Source organism: Pseudophryne corroboree, chromosome 4 (assembly GCF_028390025.1).
Source record: "Pseudophryne corroboree isolate aPseCor3 chromosome 4, aPseCor3.hap2, whole genome shotgun sequence".
Lineage (NCBI taxonomy): Eukaryota > Metazoa > Chordata > Amphibia > Anura > Myobatrachidae > Pseudophryne > Pseudophryne corroboree.
The window spans coordinates 866,150,193-866,166,269 of record NC_086447.1 but is presented as its reverse complement, the minus strand read 5'-3'; the positions used below and the strand labels follow the sequence as shown (position 1 = coordinate 866,166,269).

Below are 16,077 nucleotides of genomic sequence, written 5' to 3'. Positions count from 1 at the left end.
CAGTTCTCCACTCTGGTCTATTCATGAAGCAGTGAAAAGAGTGCAGAAGTGAGCCAGTTGAGAAGTTGCCCATGGCAACCAATCAGTGTTGAGGTAACATTTATAAAGTGCATTCTATAAAATTATACGTAGCAGCTAGGGAGGCCAATCCCGGGATTGGGATCGGCGGGATCCCGGGATTTGGGCCCAAAAATGCCGGGATTTGAATCCCGGGATTGGAGCATCCAATCCCGGGATTCACGGGATTACACTGCGCATGTGCGGGAGGGAGTGTGTGTAAGTAATACTACTTACACTTAGGCGGGCGGCAGTCATAGACGAACGCTGAACGCGGCGGCTCTTCAAATGTGGCGCCGGCCGCCAGCCAATCAGAGCTGGCGGACCAGCAGCCAATCAGGGAAGCTGCCGCGGCAGCCAATCAGGAGCGACTGCTGCGGCCGCTTCCCTGATTGGCTGCTGGTCCGCCAGCTCTGGTTGGCTGGCGGCCGGCGCTTCATTTGAAATGCCGCCGCGTTCAGTGTGTCCATGGCTGGCGCCCACCTAATAGTAAGTGGTACTTACACCCACTCTCCCTCCCGCGCTGCTACCAAACCTCCCCGCTACCTACTGTACACCCTCCCGCCCAGCTACCTACACCCTCTGCAACGCTACCTACACCCTCCCGCCCAGCTACCTACACCCCGCCCAGCTACCTACACCCTCCCTCCCTTCCCCGCTGCTACCTACACCCTCCTGTACAGCTACCTACACCCTCCCTGCCTTCCCCGCCGCTACCTACACCCTCCCGCACCGCTACCTACCCTCCAGCACTGCTCCCTACACCCTTCTTCGCTGATCCCTACTGCAATCCCGGGATCCCGGAAATCCCGGGATTGATCGTTTTTCAATCCCGAATCCCGGGATTGAAAAAACGGCCCGGGATTGGCCTCCCTAGTAGCAGCTGATTGGTTGCTATGGGCAACTTCTCCACTGGCTCACTTCTCCACACTTTTCACTGTTTCATTAATAGCCACACACGCACATATGATATGTGCACACAAAGCCCTTTAGAAGCTGTGATATGTTTCCTTGTTTTGGTCATATTAAAGTAAGCATATAATTATCCTTTTTGTCCCCTCTGGATGTCCCAGCAGGGCAGGGGTGGGGAATCTTTGGCCCTCTGGCTGTTGTTGAACTACACATACCAGCATGCCCTGCTGCAGTTTTGCTATTTGGCCATGCTAAAATTGTTGCAAGGCATGCTGGGATGTGTAGTACAACAACAGCTGGAGGGCCGCAGGTTCCCCACCCCTGCAGTAGGGTGTTGTGTAGTAGATCTATAGTCATTAGATTGACCCCATATGGTCAGCATGCATTAGGTCGATAGATACAAAAGGTTGGCAGGATCAAAGGGTTGACATGGAAATAGTCCACACAAACAAAGTTGACACAAGTTTTTTAGATGCCATTTTCTCTGTTCCATCATTTTTTACCAAAATTATTGCAGACATACACCTTGGTGGGCTCGCTTCGCTCGCCACGCTTTAGACAGGTTACTATTCCCAATCGTAGTCCACATGGATGGTAAGTCATGCAAAAGTTGAAAAATCTGAAAAGCAAAAACAAAAATTTGTGTCGACCATTTGTGTGTTGACCATTGTTATATTGACCTTTTGAACCTGTTGACCTTTTGAACCTGTCGACCTTAAGCACTGTGCACTGTTTACCTTTTATCTGTCGACCTTTCGACTCTAGCGACTTAATGCATGTTGACCATATATGGCGTCGACCTATTGATTGTCTGTCTAGACACTGTCTATCTGTACTCTGATACACATCCCATTAGGACCCATGATTGAACAAGACTGAATCATTGCAGCCTGACTAACTGTGAGCAATGTAGTTACACATGCAGAGGGTATCTGGTCTACAGTCAATAGGTCGACCACTAAAGGTCGACAGGGTCAAAAGGTCGACAGGATTAAAAAGGTTGACACTTTTTTTTTTTTTTAGGGTTTTTTACATTTTTACAACGATTGCTGCATTTACTACCCATGTTACAAACCATTACATGCAGCAACCTTGTGGCCAGTGAAGCGAGCCACCGAGCCCAAAGCATGGCAAGCAAAGCGAAGCGGAACGAGCCACTGCGCCTGAAGCGCTGGCTAAAAAATGTTTGCAAACCCAAAACAGCTTCCAATTTTTGGGGGGGCGTGTCGACCTTTACACCGTGTCGACCGTTTGACTTTTGACCGTTTAACTGTCGACCTTTTGACCGTCATCCTTTTGATTGTCGACCTTTTGACCCTGCCAACCTTTTACCTATTGACTATCTATTTAATGTCTACCTTCTGTATCACAACCCATGCAGAGGGCCAAACTGCACGGGTCATAAACCGATTCTCAGATATTCAGATTCTCCGATAAGTGTAGAATTCTTTGGAATTTGGGGGAAATTTACCGCACACACCACTACTACTTTTTATGACCTTGGAGTCGCAGCCCAGCCTGATTATCCGAGGAGCGTCGGAGCAGCTAGGATAGTATACTGACCCTTTAGAATGTAAGCTTTCACGAGCAGGGCCCTCAGCCCTCATGTGCTTATCCCTCTCTTATGCAAACCATCCTTGGCGGCACCTATTCCCATGGTTTTCTGCCACCTGATACTTATGTCAGTGTTATGTGGATGGCGGTCATTAGGTCGACATGAATTAGGTTGACATACATTGGGTCGACCACTTTTGGTCGACATGCATTATGTCAACATGGTCACTAGGTCGACATGGGAAAAGGTCGACATGAGTTTGTCACAAATTTTTTCAATTTTTTGACCTTTTTCATACTTAACGATCCACGTGGACTATGATTGGGAACGGTAACCTGTGGCGAGGCACCTTGCCCGAAGCATAGCGAGCGAAGCGAGCCATGCGAGGGGCACAGTGCACTAATTGGGGCTCCTGGTCACTGTACGGAGAAAGCAACACCAAAAAAACTAAAAAAAACTCATGTCAACCTTTTTCCATGTCGACCTAGTGATCATGTCGACCTAATGAACCGCACCCGGGTTATGTACCCTGTACTTGTCCTATATTGTCTTCAACTGTAAGTCACTATTGTCCCATTTTGATTTTTAATTTATGTACTCTGTAATTGGGCGCTGCGGATCCCTTGTAGCGCCATATAAATAAAGAATAATAATAATAATAATAATAATAATAATAATAATAATTAACCGGTCAAGCAAACTCTTACTGTGTGTGACCAACTTAGCCTCCTGATAATGGTTTTCTCCATGATATATTCATTAGTGCTTGATGTTGTTCTCTCCTTTCTGTTCTTACCACTAGAGTGCAAACAGCACCCACCCGCGGAGCTCTAAGAGTAGCGCCCCCTGTCAGGACTTTGAGCTTGGCTATTTCCTCGAGGCGGCGCTGCAGGGAGCGTACGCAGCACATTTCAAAAGGGGGTAAGTGGTTGAATTGACTTTTTTGTAATTAAAACTAGGAAACCACTGAATTATGAAAAGAATTGCATACAAATAATGTAAACTTTCAGTCACATCCTGAATGACATTATAGCATATGTTATAAATGAAATATTTCCCGGTATAATAGGGCTATGCTCCTGCGCAGTCAGAGAGGTGCATGGCCACTGTTTGCAGTGCGGAGTTACTGAACCTCCTCATAGACCGCGACATGGCGAATCTCAGTAGAGGGCCTGTCAGTGTATTACAGCTGTCACTGCAATCCTTCTGCCTGCTCCCTGAGTGAGCATGTGTCCTTACTCCTCTCCATTCTCCTGTCCTTACCTGGACGCTGGACAGGGTTATTTCTCCCATTTCCCCCACGTGATTTAGTTCTTATGCTTCTTCCAGATTTCTAAATTAGACAACTCCTCGCCCATCCCCTCTCCCCTCCCCATCTGTTCTCCTACAATGATGGAACGAGCATGATAAGTGTACGGCCCACCTCATACCTCCCAAGTGTCCTGATTTTGTCGGACAGTCCCTCTTTTCAGGCATTGTTTTGCCGTCCTTCCAGTGTTCATAGTAGAGCAGTGGTGAATGGATGCATGCAGCATCTAAACAGTACAGAGAGCTGCTGGGGCAGCCTGGGAGCTCTCAAAGCAAGAGGTACGACCTCAGCGTGATGTGTAATGGGGGCGTGAACCATGGCCACGCCCTCAGTGTTATGTGCATAACAGGGGCATGGTGAAAGATCACGCCCCCGTTTTTGTGCGCGGACCAATTCCTCCTCCTCCAATGTTAGCAGTTGTGCCACCCCAAAAAATGTTGGTGCCTCCTTTTTATTATTATTATTATTATTATTATTATATAACAATTATATATATTGTGGAGGAATTGCATCCTCTCATTGGGTGTAGTATGGTATGCCGGCGGCCGGGCTCCCGGCGACCAGCATACCGGCGCCGGGAGCCCGACCGCCGGCATACCAACAGCGTGGCGAGCGCAAAGGAACCCCTTGCGGGCTCGCTGCGCTCGCCACGCTGCAGGCATGGTGGCGCGCAACACTATTTTATTCTCCCTCCAGGGGAGTTGTGGACCCCCACGAGGGAGAATATATGTCGGTATGCCGGGTGTCGGGATTCCGGCGCCAGTATACTGTGTGCCGGGATCCCGACATTCGGCATACTGAAGACCACCCCTCTCATTAACTATGTGTACCACATCTACTTGGACTAGATCAAACATGCTAAGAATTGCAAAGTCTTAGTGCCACTTTGGCTATGCATGGCACATATGTCCCAGACTAGATGCCCCTAGCTACCCCAACCCATGCAACCTGGCACAGTGTCACGCTGTTCTCCCCAGGCAGGATGGGACCAGCCTGAACACGAGTCCTAGCAGTCTGCAGCCTCATCTGCACACAAAGGGAAGTCTTTACCTCTCACACGTGTCCCAGGGAGAAAGTTTCCATGCGTGGATCCCCTCATGCAGTGCATAGAGGGCAGGACAGTCCAATTTCCCAACAATTGGCCCCATTCAGTGCAATGATGAGAATATGTGCGGAACCCCCGGTCCTAGTGCCTGATGCCTCTTTGTCACCCGTTGCACATGTCGTCTGCCCACCTTTCCCCATCCCTGTGGACAGTAATGAGGTAAGGAACAGCCCCAACCTCACACAGACATCTCCGTCTGGGATATCCCACGTTCTGATGGGGGTAGGGTCAGTCTACAGTACCACCCCCACCCTCACGTGCTACTGGGTATACCCCTATGCTGACAACACGTACTATTATATGTGATACTGTGTCATTGACCATGCCTGACAGCAGATAATTAGGGCTCCATGTTGTGTCACAGTTCGGAAATGTGTAACTGGGGGAGTTTACCTCAGCAGATTACAGGTTCCTGTCAGATGTGGAATACAGGGAATATAATTGTTACTTCACTTGATCCATATAGATGGAAAACTACTAGTACTGGCTTCCAGTAAGATAGCTGGGTACAGTGTATTGGGGGTGATTCAGACCCCAAAACAGAAAAATGGGATGATTCCCAAGCGCTGTTCTATACATATAGATATCTTCCCATTGGACTTCAACCACAGGTATCCTTAGGAAGAGAAAAAAACACAAACACGTCCTGTGTGTATAAATTATTCTCGATTCTTTATAATAGAAAGAAGGGATCCACCACTGACCTCAAAACAAGGCCCTATGTTCACGTAAAGGTATCTTTCTAGAACTTCACTCTAAGCATATCCAAGTATATTCACATTCGTTTTCACTTGACTTATTGGTATATAGCTCACCTCCAATAAACGCCCTATGTTCATCAAAAGGTATCTTTATTCCGTGGATCCACCGTAGCATAGAATCCTGCTCACAGTTTTTATAATCACCGGCAAAAAAAGGTCATGTATCTTGTGTATTTTTTAAGTAATTTATTAAAAAAGAATAAAATTCATAAAGACATAACCCACTAGTAACGACAAGACCACATACCACTTCACAACCCTCAGATGGAAACAGAGGGGAGGAAATAAAGACTTAAAGTGGAAAATAAACTAATCACAATTAAGTGGCATAAAAACCAATCCACCAAAATACTCCAGTGGGTGGCAGTGTCAAGGCTGGCGTTAGTGACTGTAATCTCACCTACGCGTTTCGGAACTGACGTTCCTTCCTCAGGATGTGACAGCAGATAATTAGGGCTCCATGTTGTGTCACAGTTCGGAAATGTGTAACTGGGGGAGTTTACCTCAGCAAATTACAGGTTCCTGTCAGATGTGGAATACAGGGAATATAATTGTTACTTCACTTGATCCATATAGATGGAAAACTACTAGTACTGGCTTCCAGTAAGATAGCTGGGTACAGTGTCTTGGGGTGATTCAGACCCGATCGTAGATGTGCTAAATTTAGCACATCTACGATCAGCTTCCCTGACATGTGAGGGGACGCCAAGCACAGGGCTAGTCCACTGCGCATGTCAGGCCCAACCCCACCGCACAAATACAAAAACATTACAAAAACATCGCACAGCGGCAATGCTTTTATACTTGAAGAGTAGCTCCCAGCCAGCGCAGCTCCTGCGTGCTGACAGGGAGCTACTCGTCGCTGCCCGGGTCGCAGCGACTGCCGCGGCCCGCCCCCCCGCCCAACAGGCCGGGCACACCTGAGTTGCCCGGACCGTGCCCCCTAAACGTCGGCCAAACGCCGCCGGCCCGCCCCCTCCCACTCAGCGACCGCCTCTGCCTGTCAATCAGGCAGAGGCGATCGCAGTGCTAAGACAGCCGAAAACGCACAGCAGCGATCAGGTCTGAATTAGCACCATTGTAAAGTGTCCTGGGTGTGTAGCTACAGCTCCGTATGATTCTGCACAGGGAAGGGAAGCCTGTTCCTGACTGATCTCGTGCACTTGGGGCTGATAACCAATCTCTATCAGCATAGGGCTGATACAAAGGGCAATACTAAAGATGACAGTAGTGACGGTCGGCGTAAAAGGAGTGGACAGCGCGGCCCCCTACCCCCTGGCATTAGCAGGATGGAATCCCCCATTAGCATAAGGTAGTCAATCATGTTTCATTGCATCCGATTCAGAATCAACGTCATAGGGGTAAATTTACTAAGATGGGAGTTCTATTTAATATGGGATGTTGCCCATAGCAACCAATCACATTCCAGGTATTATCTTCTAGAAGGTGCTAGATAAATGGGAAGTAGAATCTGATTGGTGGCTATTCGCAACATCCCATCTTAAATAGAACTTCCGTCTTAGTAAATTTACCCCAAATTGTCAATTGGAAGTGCAGTGTATTTCATTAGGCGTAAATGGACCTATTTATTTGTCGCACATATACGTAGGTGCACTCACTTTTGCAGGATTGCCGGTCTGGATGGATATGCAATGGCGAGAAGAGTAAACAGTACTTTTATCACCGTGCCCTGGCAGTTACCAGTGTAGCACCAACCCCTTAAGTAAATGGAATATATATGATATCCCGGCAGACCGGATGCATCCCGTCTGCTGGAATCCCGGCAGCGAGTTCCCTCGCAGGCTCGCAGTGCTTGCCACGAATCCAGCACGGTGGCTCGCTTTCCTTGCCACTGGTTATAGTCCCACTTGGTTGGTGGCTCAAACCCACCAACTGAGTGGGAATACTCAGCGTGTGTTGGGATTCCAGATGTCGGTATTTCACCGGCTGTCAGGATTCCAGCGTCGGTCTCCTGAACGCCGGGATCCGGACAGCCAGTATACAGACTGCATCCCAAGTAAATTAAATTAAATGTTTCAGTGTAACTCTTAAAATAATGCACGGATTATTTATATACCTGAATTAGTCACGGCAGTGAGACCACCCCGGGACTGTGGTTATCATACGTTGGTATGTGTGAATTTAGAATGGCGTGTCTCTGCATGAAATGGGCATAGGTGGTACACAAGCCGCTGACATCATAGGTCACTTTTGCCTCCTGAGCCCCAGCATAAAAACAGTCCATGCTGACGCCAGAGTGCCCCCCTTAAGTGCGCCCTTTCCGATATATGTATAGTCCAGCAAACTGTAAGTCTTCCCTAACATATGCGACCAGTCTGAGTGCATAACACTGTCAGCCTTCCTTTACCAAGAATTGCCACAGTACCAAGCTCAGCTTCAGATACTTCTCCCCAAGTAGGTGCAGATGCATGTATTTCTGTAACATGTAAGTATAGGAGCATATTAGCACCAGCCTAATAGGGCAGTAATTCAATGGAGTGGTTTTGTATGCAGTCTGCCCAGACGCGTCGTGAGGGCAAACTATGTGTAACTAATCTTCTGGCCGGAAGTAGCTGGATTTGAGTGGTATATTAGTTAAAAAAACAAAACATTTTGTGATAAGATAGCAGTACTTGTGATAAGGAGTTACAGCCTTGTATTCTGTGGAACGCTGTATAGTAGTGTCTTGTGACACCATATCACGAGCTGTAATGCCTTATCACTAGATCTTTTTAGTTTCTTTAGCATGTCCCCCCAAGCTGCGCAAATGTCCGGACGGAAGGATAGCTAAGTGAGGACACAGCTGATGTCTTTAGTTACTTCCTCAGTACATTGAAAAGCAGAGGATCATGGGACTTGCAGTTCACCACTGTTTGTGTTGCAGACTATTTAAATCATAAAAGTTATATTATAGAGGTGGAGATGATTTGAACATGTAACTGCAAGTCTGCAGTAACCCATAGAAACCAGTCATAGCAACCAGACCCTGGGGAACTTTAATGAAATGTATCTTTTCTTCTCATGCGTTCTTCCTACTGTGAGACTCAGAAAGGGAGAGAAGCCACACAACTCCCCTTGTACCTTTAATACTCCAAATATAAAAATATCAGAAGTGTACTTGCTGTAATTGTCCATTATACATAACCCCCAGAGGTGTGTCTACTACCCACAGCTGAGCCTGACAAAGCATCAAATAACACAGTCCACTGGTGGAAAGGTCATAAGTGTTTCCTTGTAACATCATAGTGTTCCAGCAAGTCACTTGTCACTCCTTTCACAGCATTCAACGCGTTTCGACATTTATCTTTATTTAGACCTTCTGACAAACAGCACTGTTATACTGCACATTAATTGGTTTGAGATAGTAGAAGTGCCATTACCTACCGTAAATATTTGTGATTGATTGTAATTAGAGAATAGATCCTTGGTGTAGACAATCAGCATCTACTTAAGAGTCCGCTGGGGAAGTGGGTTCATATTTTACATATCTTCAATGCTCTTATCCCAATCACCCTAATCCTAAATATTGATACATTTTTGGGACATGTAGTTCCCTAAAGATCTTTAATACATTAATGCATTGTTTTTTATTATCTACACTGTCTGTGCGTGTGTGTGTGTGTGTATGTATATATAGATAGATATATATATATATATACACACACACTGTATACGTAACAACACACCCTCAGTGTGCTATTACTTATTTCAAATACAACCAGTAACTGCTAGAAATGAATAGTGAGTGATGAACAATAGCTGCGCCTCCTGTAAGATCCCAGCCAGCATCTAAATAACAAGCAGAAGACAATAAAACAGGACGGCGCTTATGGTGTAATTCAAGTCCCCAATCCTGGTAAATGTATGGTACAGGTACTTCAGTATAGAATTCATAAGCTTATCTGAACCAATGAAGCGTGCGATCTAATCCTCTTTCAGGAGTTCTGGTTCACCCAATTTGAAGTTAACAGAATGTGAGATATGGCAGAGCACCAAGAGAATTTGTAAAACCGACTGCGCTCAATTGGTGTCAGTAAAAGCACATTACATTAGTCTCAGTGGGGCAGATGTATTAACCTGGAGAAGGCATAAGGAAGTGATAAATCAGTGATAAGTGCAAGATGATAAACACACCAGCCAGTCAGCTCCTAACTGTCAATTTGCATATTGGAGCTGATTGGCTAATCACCTTCCACTTATCACTGGTTTAATCACTTCTTTATGCCTTCTCCAGGTTAATACATCTGCCCCAGTGTGTAAATGTACAATAGACACGTATAATTACTTGACTTGTAACATTAATATTGCTTCTATAATAAATACAATAGGCTTCTCATCATAAAAATATTTATTTAGACACACATACAGTATGTATAGAAAATGTATGTAAAGTATATCCACATATCATCGTTTAAATAGTTCACAAATATGGCCGGAGCAGCAGGGTGTGCTGCTGCTAGTGATTCCCTCACCTGACCACGGGCTCCACTCAGCAAGCACAGTGATCTGCAAACTGGCACAGCTGAGCTGGAGTCCCGGATTGGAGGAAACTATTTAGTGAGCTGTAGTTGAATACCTTAGCTGTAGTGATTGGGCAAAGTGCTTATATAGAGTGATGATCAACGCGTTTCATTGTCTGAAAGAGCATTATCAAGATATGTCTTGATAAAGCTCTTTGAGGGAGCGAAACACATTGTCCATCACTCCCTGGAAAAGCTGCACTCTGTATGAGCATTTTGTCCAAGGAGACCACCGTGATTGTTGAGTGGACTGCGCTACAGCAAATGATGATTGGCTTCCAGTACATTGCTGCCGTGGCAATATTAGATGAAGGAACTGTGCATACATATAGCACAGGGTATGAAATGTACAGTCGCTGGATAAATAGCTTAGCTGCGGTGTTACACAAGGTGAGCGGAAGTGTAGTGCAGCTGACAGAGCAGGAAATAAGAAGACACAAAACCACAGAACACTGAAAATATATACAGGAATTAATTATGTAGATACTAGTTAAAAGCCCTAAAGGATTGTAAGTTATTATTACACACAGTCACCACGAACCTCAAAACTCTCAAATACAATAAATGAGTATCCCCTGTAAGGGAAGGTATGTGACCAGGGCCACCACCCATGGTGCCAGGCTGTAGGGATGGCACCCTTCTCCAGCTTATAAGGTGCTTAGGGGCTTATTCAGGATGAGTTGCAAAATTGCAGATCGGCCAATTATCAGCCGTCTGCGCATGCGCTGTGAACGTGGTGCGCGGCCCGTGATTCTTTTGTGATTGCATCTTGCCGGGATGCGATTGCAGGTTGATTGACAGGTGGCAGACATTTGTGGGCGTACACATGGCATTTCACAAATAGTCGTCGGATATACGCAGGCATGTCATGGCTGTTTTCGGGGCACGTTACCGATGTGCGGTGCAATCGGAAACATGGCGCCGCTGCGACTAATGCCGCGGCTAGCCTTCGTATGCATGGGTCAACTGGTATGGCCAATGGTACTCGATTTTCGCGATGCATTCGCCATTCTGCGGCTGCCTTGGTAGACGGCTTCATGGGCGGCTTGTTCTGTGCTGGGCGGACTTTTATCATGCTGGGAGGCTCTTGATGTGTGATTCTCAGCAGTTACAGTTCTGCTACAATCGCAGAACTGCAAATGAAGCTGAATGAGGCCCTTAGAATGGTGCCCTGCAGGCAGCGGAGTCTTTTTACTAAACCTTAGAGAGAGATAAAGTGAATGGAGATAAAGTGCCAGTGGCTAACTGCCATGGTACAAGCTTTGTTTAAAAAAAGTAGCTAGGAGCTGGTTGGTTGATACTTTATCTTTCTCCAGTTTATCACTCTCTAAGCTTTTACATATCCGCCTTGTAATTTACTAAAGTCTTAAGCCCCCCACACAGCAAAAAGACCATTGGGGCGATGTGCCCGATAAAGATATATCGGATCAATATATATCGTTAGTGATAGTGCAAATCGTTGTCATTTCACTAATGATGACGATGACGATCCAATGGGTGGTCCCGTGGGTCGTATCCTGAATCCTCTGATCTTATGTGCTGCACAGAAGATCAGGCGATCTGGGTAGTGGTGATTTAGAGGTTGTACGATAGATCGTTAGTTACTTTTCTGACCAAACGATATCATACTCCAGGAGCTGCCGGAGAACTGCGGGGGAAATCGTGAGATGAAGCTGATCGTCCTAATGTATGGCCACCATTAGAATGCACCCAGCACTCAGCTGTTAGGCTGCTCCTCTTCGTGACGTCACATGTTCTGGGAGCTGCACACCCTCCACTGTAAACGTTGATCCGAGCTTTTCACGGGGTCACTCGGAGTGATTTGTAGGGTGTTTGTAGAGAGCAAACATCCCACACACTGTCATTTTATTTCCAATACTACAGCACAAAGAGGAAAAGTAGCATTTGGATAATAGTAAAATCATTTTATTTTCACTCACAAATTTTAAGGGGGATATCCAATTATCCCCGTTATAACATCGGGTCCGAAAAACGGCCGTTTATCGGACTTTTTTCCGATGTTTCACCAATTTTTTTTTTTACAGGCTATCCAGATAGATCGCGTGTAAAAAAAAACCTTTCTCCTGATAACACACAAGTTCAGTGAAACCTGTGAGTTTTCGTGTGAAACAGCAGAAAACGGGGCTGTTTCCGGGGATTCTGCTTCGCCTGCCGGAGGCAGGTGAAACAAAATCCCAGATAAGCCGCGGCACGTGCGGGCTTATCGGGGCTAATTAGATAGCCCCCAGCGGGACAATTAGCCCCGGTTAAAAACCGGGGCTAATTGGATATCCCCCTATGAGTACAAAACTGACACTGACACTTTTTTTTTCTTATCTTACGGGAAAACCATAGTTGTCCATTACCGTTTACTTCTTTTTTAGACCATATTGCAATTTAGCTTAAATGTACTAGTCATGTTTTGTCTTAATTAATTGGTCCTTGTCCAACACAAAGCACATTCTTGTGCTGACATGCTCTGCATTAAAGGATAAAACACAGTCCCAAAGACAATACTTCTGCCTGTTGGCAATTGCAACAGTCAAAGTTTCAACATACTGTATGTAATAAATGAGTATATTGTGGCCACACCTAGACAAGAGCCTGTGGAGAAGCAGCTGGAGGAACCAGGTTGCAGTGCAAAGACACAGAGCCGGCCTTAGCTATAGGCAGGCTAGGCATTTGCCTAGGGCATTCAAGCATGTCTAGGGGCATCCAAGCATGTCCCTGCAGTATCTCATGCTGAGAGGGACAGTCCGCAAACTAACTGTTACTTTCCAAATGTATTCAATCAGTACTTGTATACACTGCTGTTTACATTTGTAAAAAAAAATGCACACTGTGCCTTAAATTTCCTCCGACATGCTTGAATGCCCCTGACTTGTGAGACCTCAGACAGACAGCAGTGAATGCAATTCCTGGACCTGTGACATTTTTACTGACTATATAAGGTTATTACTGGATGGCTTCTTATGATACCACGTGTATTTTGGAAGACTGCTTCACAGAAACCTGACATCACCTATACTGCTTGTGCACATGGGGGAGGGGGACCCTGCCATCCTGTGTGTGTCCCTTATCCCTGTGCAAACCCCAGGTATCTGCAGGGACATAACATGGGCAGTGTTCTCCCCACACTTTATTTCCTATTCAGTCCATACCGTAAAATTCCCCTGCCACCCGGCACTGTAACGTGGTCAGTAAGTTGTGTTGTGCTATTTCTATATGAAACATCAGTACAGTGACTTTCGGACACATCAGACTGGAGGGCAGAGCATTTAGCTCCCACAGTATAAAGTAAAGGGCATGCAGTTAACGGGAGTAACAGACACCAGCAAACACACTGAATAGTGAAGAGAATGGACAGTTTCTACATGTTTGATACTGATTTTTTTGTATAACCAGCAAGTGTGGCAGTATCTGTGGCAGTGTATGTGTATTATGGGCATTACTAATGTGGGGCATATGTGTAAGGTTCCTTTACTGTGTGGAATTATATGTATTATGGTCATTACTGTGTGGCATTGTGCAGAGTTGACCTGGCCCACAGGGTAACCCCCCGGTGGGCCCCACTACCTGAGCGTTGCAGGTACAGATGCAGAACTAGCGGCGGAGCTAGGGGGCACCAGACAAAATTTTGCCTAGGGCATCAAATTGGCTAGGGCCGGCTCTGCAAAGACAAAATAAAATAAAATGGTTCAGTACCTAACTTCCATGTCACAGGCTGGGTTTGAAAAATGACAGACAGGAGCGGATTGGCTGGTGCAATTTATCACTCGCAGTGAAATGTATCACTCATTGATAAATAAGGGCAATTGTCTGTAACATGGCAGTTAGTAGCTGATTGGCTGGTGCAGTTTATCACTCACAATTAAATGTATCACTCATTGACAAATAAGGGCAACTGTCTGTAACATGGCAGTAAGGAGCTGATTGCCTGGTGCAATTTATCACTCACAGTTAAATTTATCACTCCTTGATAAATAAGGCCAATGTTCTGTAACATGGCAGTTAGGAGCTGATTGGCTGGTGTAGTTTATCACTCACAGTTACAGTTAGCACTCATTGATAAATAAGGGCAACTGTCTGTAACATGGCAGTAAGGAGCTGATTGGCTGGTGTAGTTTATCACGCACAGTTACAGTTAGCACTCATTGATAAATAAGGGCAACTGTCTGTAACATGGCAGTAAGGAGCTGATTGGCTGGTGCAATTTATCACTCACAGTTAATTGACTCTCCCCCATTGATAAATAAGGGCAGCTGTCTGTAACATGGCAGTTAGGAGCTGATTGGCTGGTCAGTTTATCACTCACAGTGAAATGTATCACTCATTGATAGATAAGGGCATAAATGCACTTTGTCTTAAAACTACGTTAACAAATGATACAAATAATGTAACTGACAGACATGTAATATGCAAGAAACGGTAACGTCACATGCACTAAGAGATGCAAAGAATGAGAAAAGCACTGTACGTCCTCTTACACGTTAATCCAGGGGCGGCCAGACTTTTGGAGTCGGTGATCTACTGTGAAAGCTAAAAAGCTTATGTGATCTACCTAGGAGGAATAATGGCGCGCGTGTGCAAAAAAGGGGCGTGGCATAACAAAAAGTGGGCGTGGTATAACAAAAGTGGGCGTGGTATAACAAAAAAAAGGGACGTAGCCTTGCTGCGCAGAGTGTAATGACTGCCTCACACGAAATAACACATTGGCCCCCACAGGTAAAAACCTCAAACACATGCCCCCACAGTGCCAGATACACATGCCCCCACAGTGCCATGTGCCCACAGTGCCAGATATGCCCCCACAGTGCCAGATACAGATATGCCCCCACAGTGCCATGTGCCCACATTGCCAGATATGCCCCCACAGTGCCAGATACACATGACCCCACAGTGCCATGTGCCCACAGTGCCAGATATGCCCCCACAGTGCCAGATACAGATATGCCCCCACAGTGCCAGATATGCCCCCACAGTGCCAGATTACAGATATGCCCCCACAGTGCCATATATGCCCCCACAGTGCCATGTGCCCGCAGAGCCAAATATGCCCCCAGTGCCACATATGACCCCACAGTGCCAGATATGCCCCCACAGTGCCAGATTACAGATATACCCCCACAGCGCCAGATTACAGATATGCCCCCACAGTGCCAGATATGCCCCCACAGTGCCAGATATGCCCCCACAGTGCCAGATACAGATATGCCCCCACAGCGCCAGATACAGATATGCCCCCACAGCGCCAGATTACAGATATGCCCCCACAGTGCCAGATATGCCCCCACAGTGCCATGTGCCCGCAGAGCCAGATATGCCCCCACAGTGCCACATATGACCCCACAGTGCCAGATATGCCCCCACAGTGCCAGATATGCCCCCACAGTGCCAGATTACAGATATGCCCCCACAGCGCCAGATTACAGATATGCCCCCACAGTGCCATGGGCCCGCAGAGCCAGATATGCCCCCAGTGCCACATATGACCCTACAGTGCCAGATATGCCCCCACAGTGCCAGATATGCCCCCACAGTGCCATGTGCCCAGTGCCAGATATGCCCTCAGTGCCATGTGCCCACAGTGCCAGATATGCCCCCACAGTGCCAGATATGCCCCACAGTGCCATGTGCCCGCAGAGCCGGATATGCCCCCAGTGCCACATATGACCCCACAGTGCCAGATATGCCCCCACAGTGCCAGATATGCCCCCACAGTGCCATGTGCCCAGTGCCAGATATGCCCTCACAGTGCCATGTGCCCACAGTGCCAGATATGCCCCCACAGTGCCAGATATGCCCCCACAGTGCCATGTGCCCGCAGAGCCAGATATGCCCCCAGTGCCACATATGAC

The 16,077-nt window shown here is 46.6% G+C and overlaps 1 protein-coding gene across 8 annotated transcripts in view; it reads left to right on the top strand.

Annotated features, from left to right (window-relative positions):
* Positions 1-16,077, top strand: part of TTC7A (tetratricopeptide repeat domain 7A) — a 914,714-nt gene that overhangs the window by 208,288 nt on the left and 690,349 nt on the right. For all 8 annotated transcript variants that reach the window (XM_063918709.1, XM_063918713.1, XM_063918708.1 and 5 more), the window contains one exon: positions 3,327-3,445. In XM_063918709.1, coding sequence (XP_063774779.1) covers positions 3,327-3,445 — 119 coding nt within the window. The remainder of the gene's footprint in view (positions 1-3,326; positions 3,446-16,077) is intronic.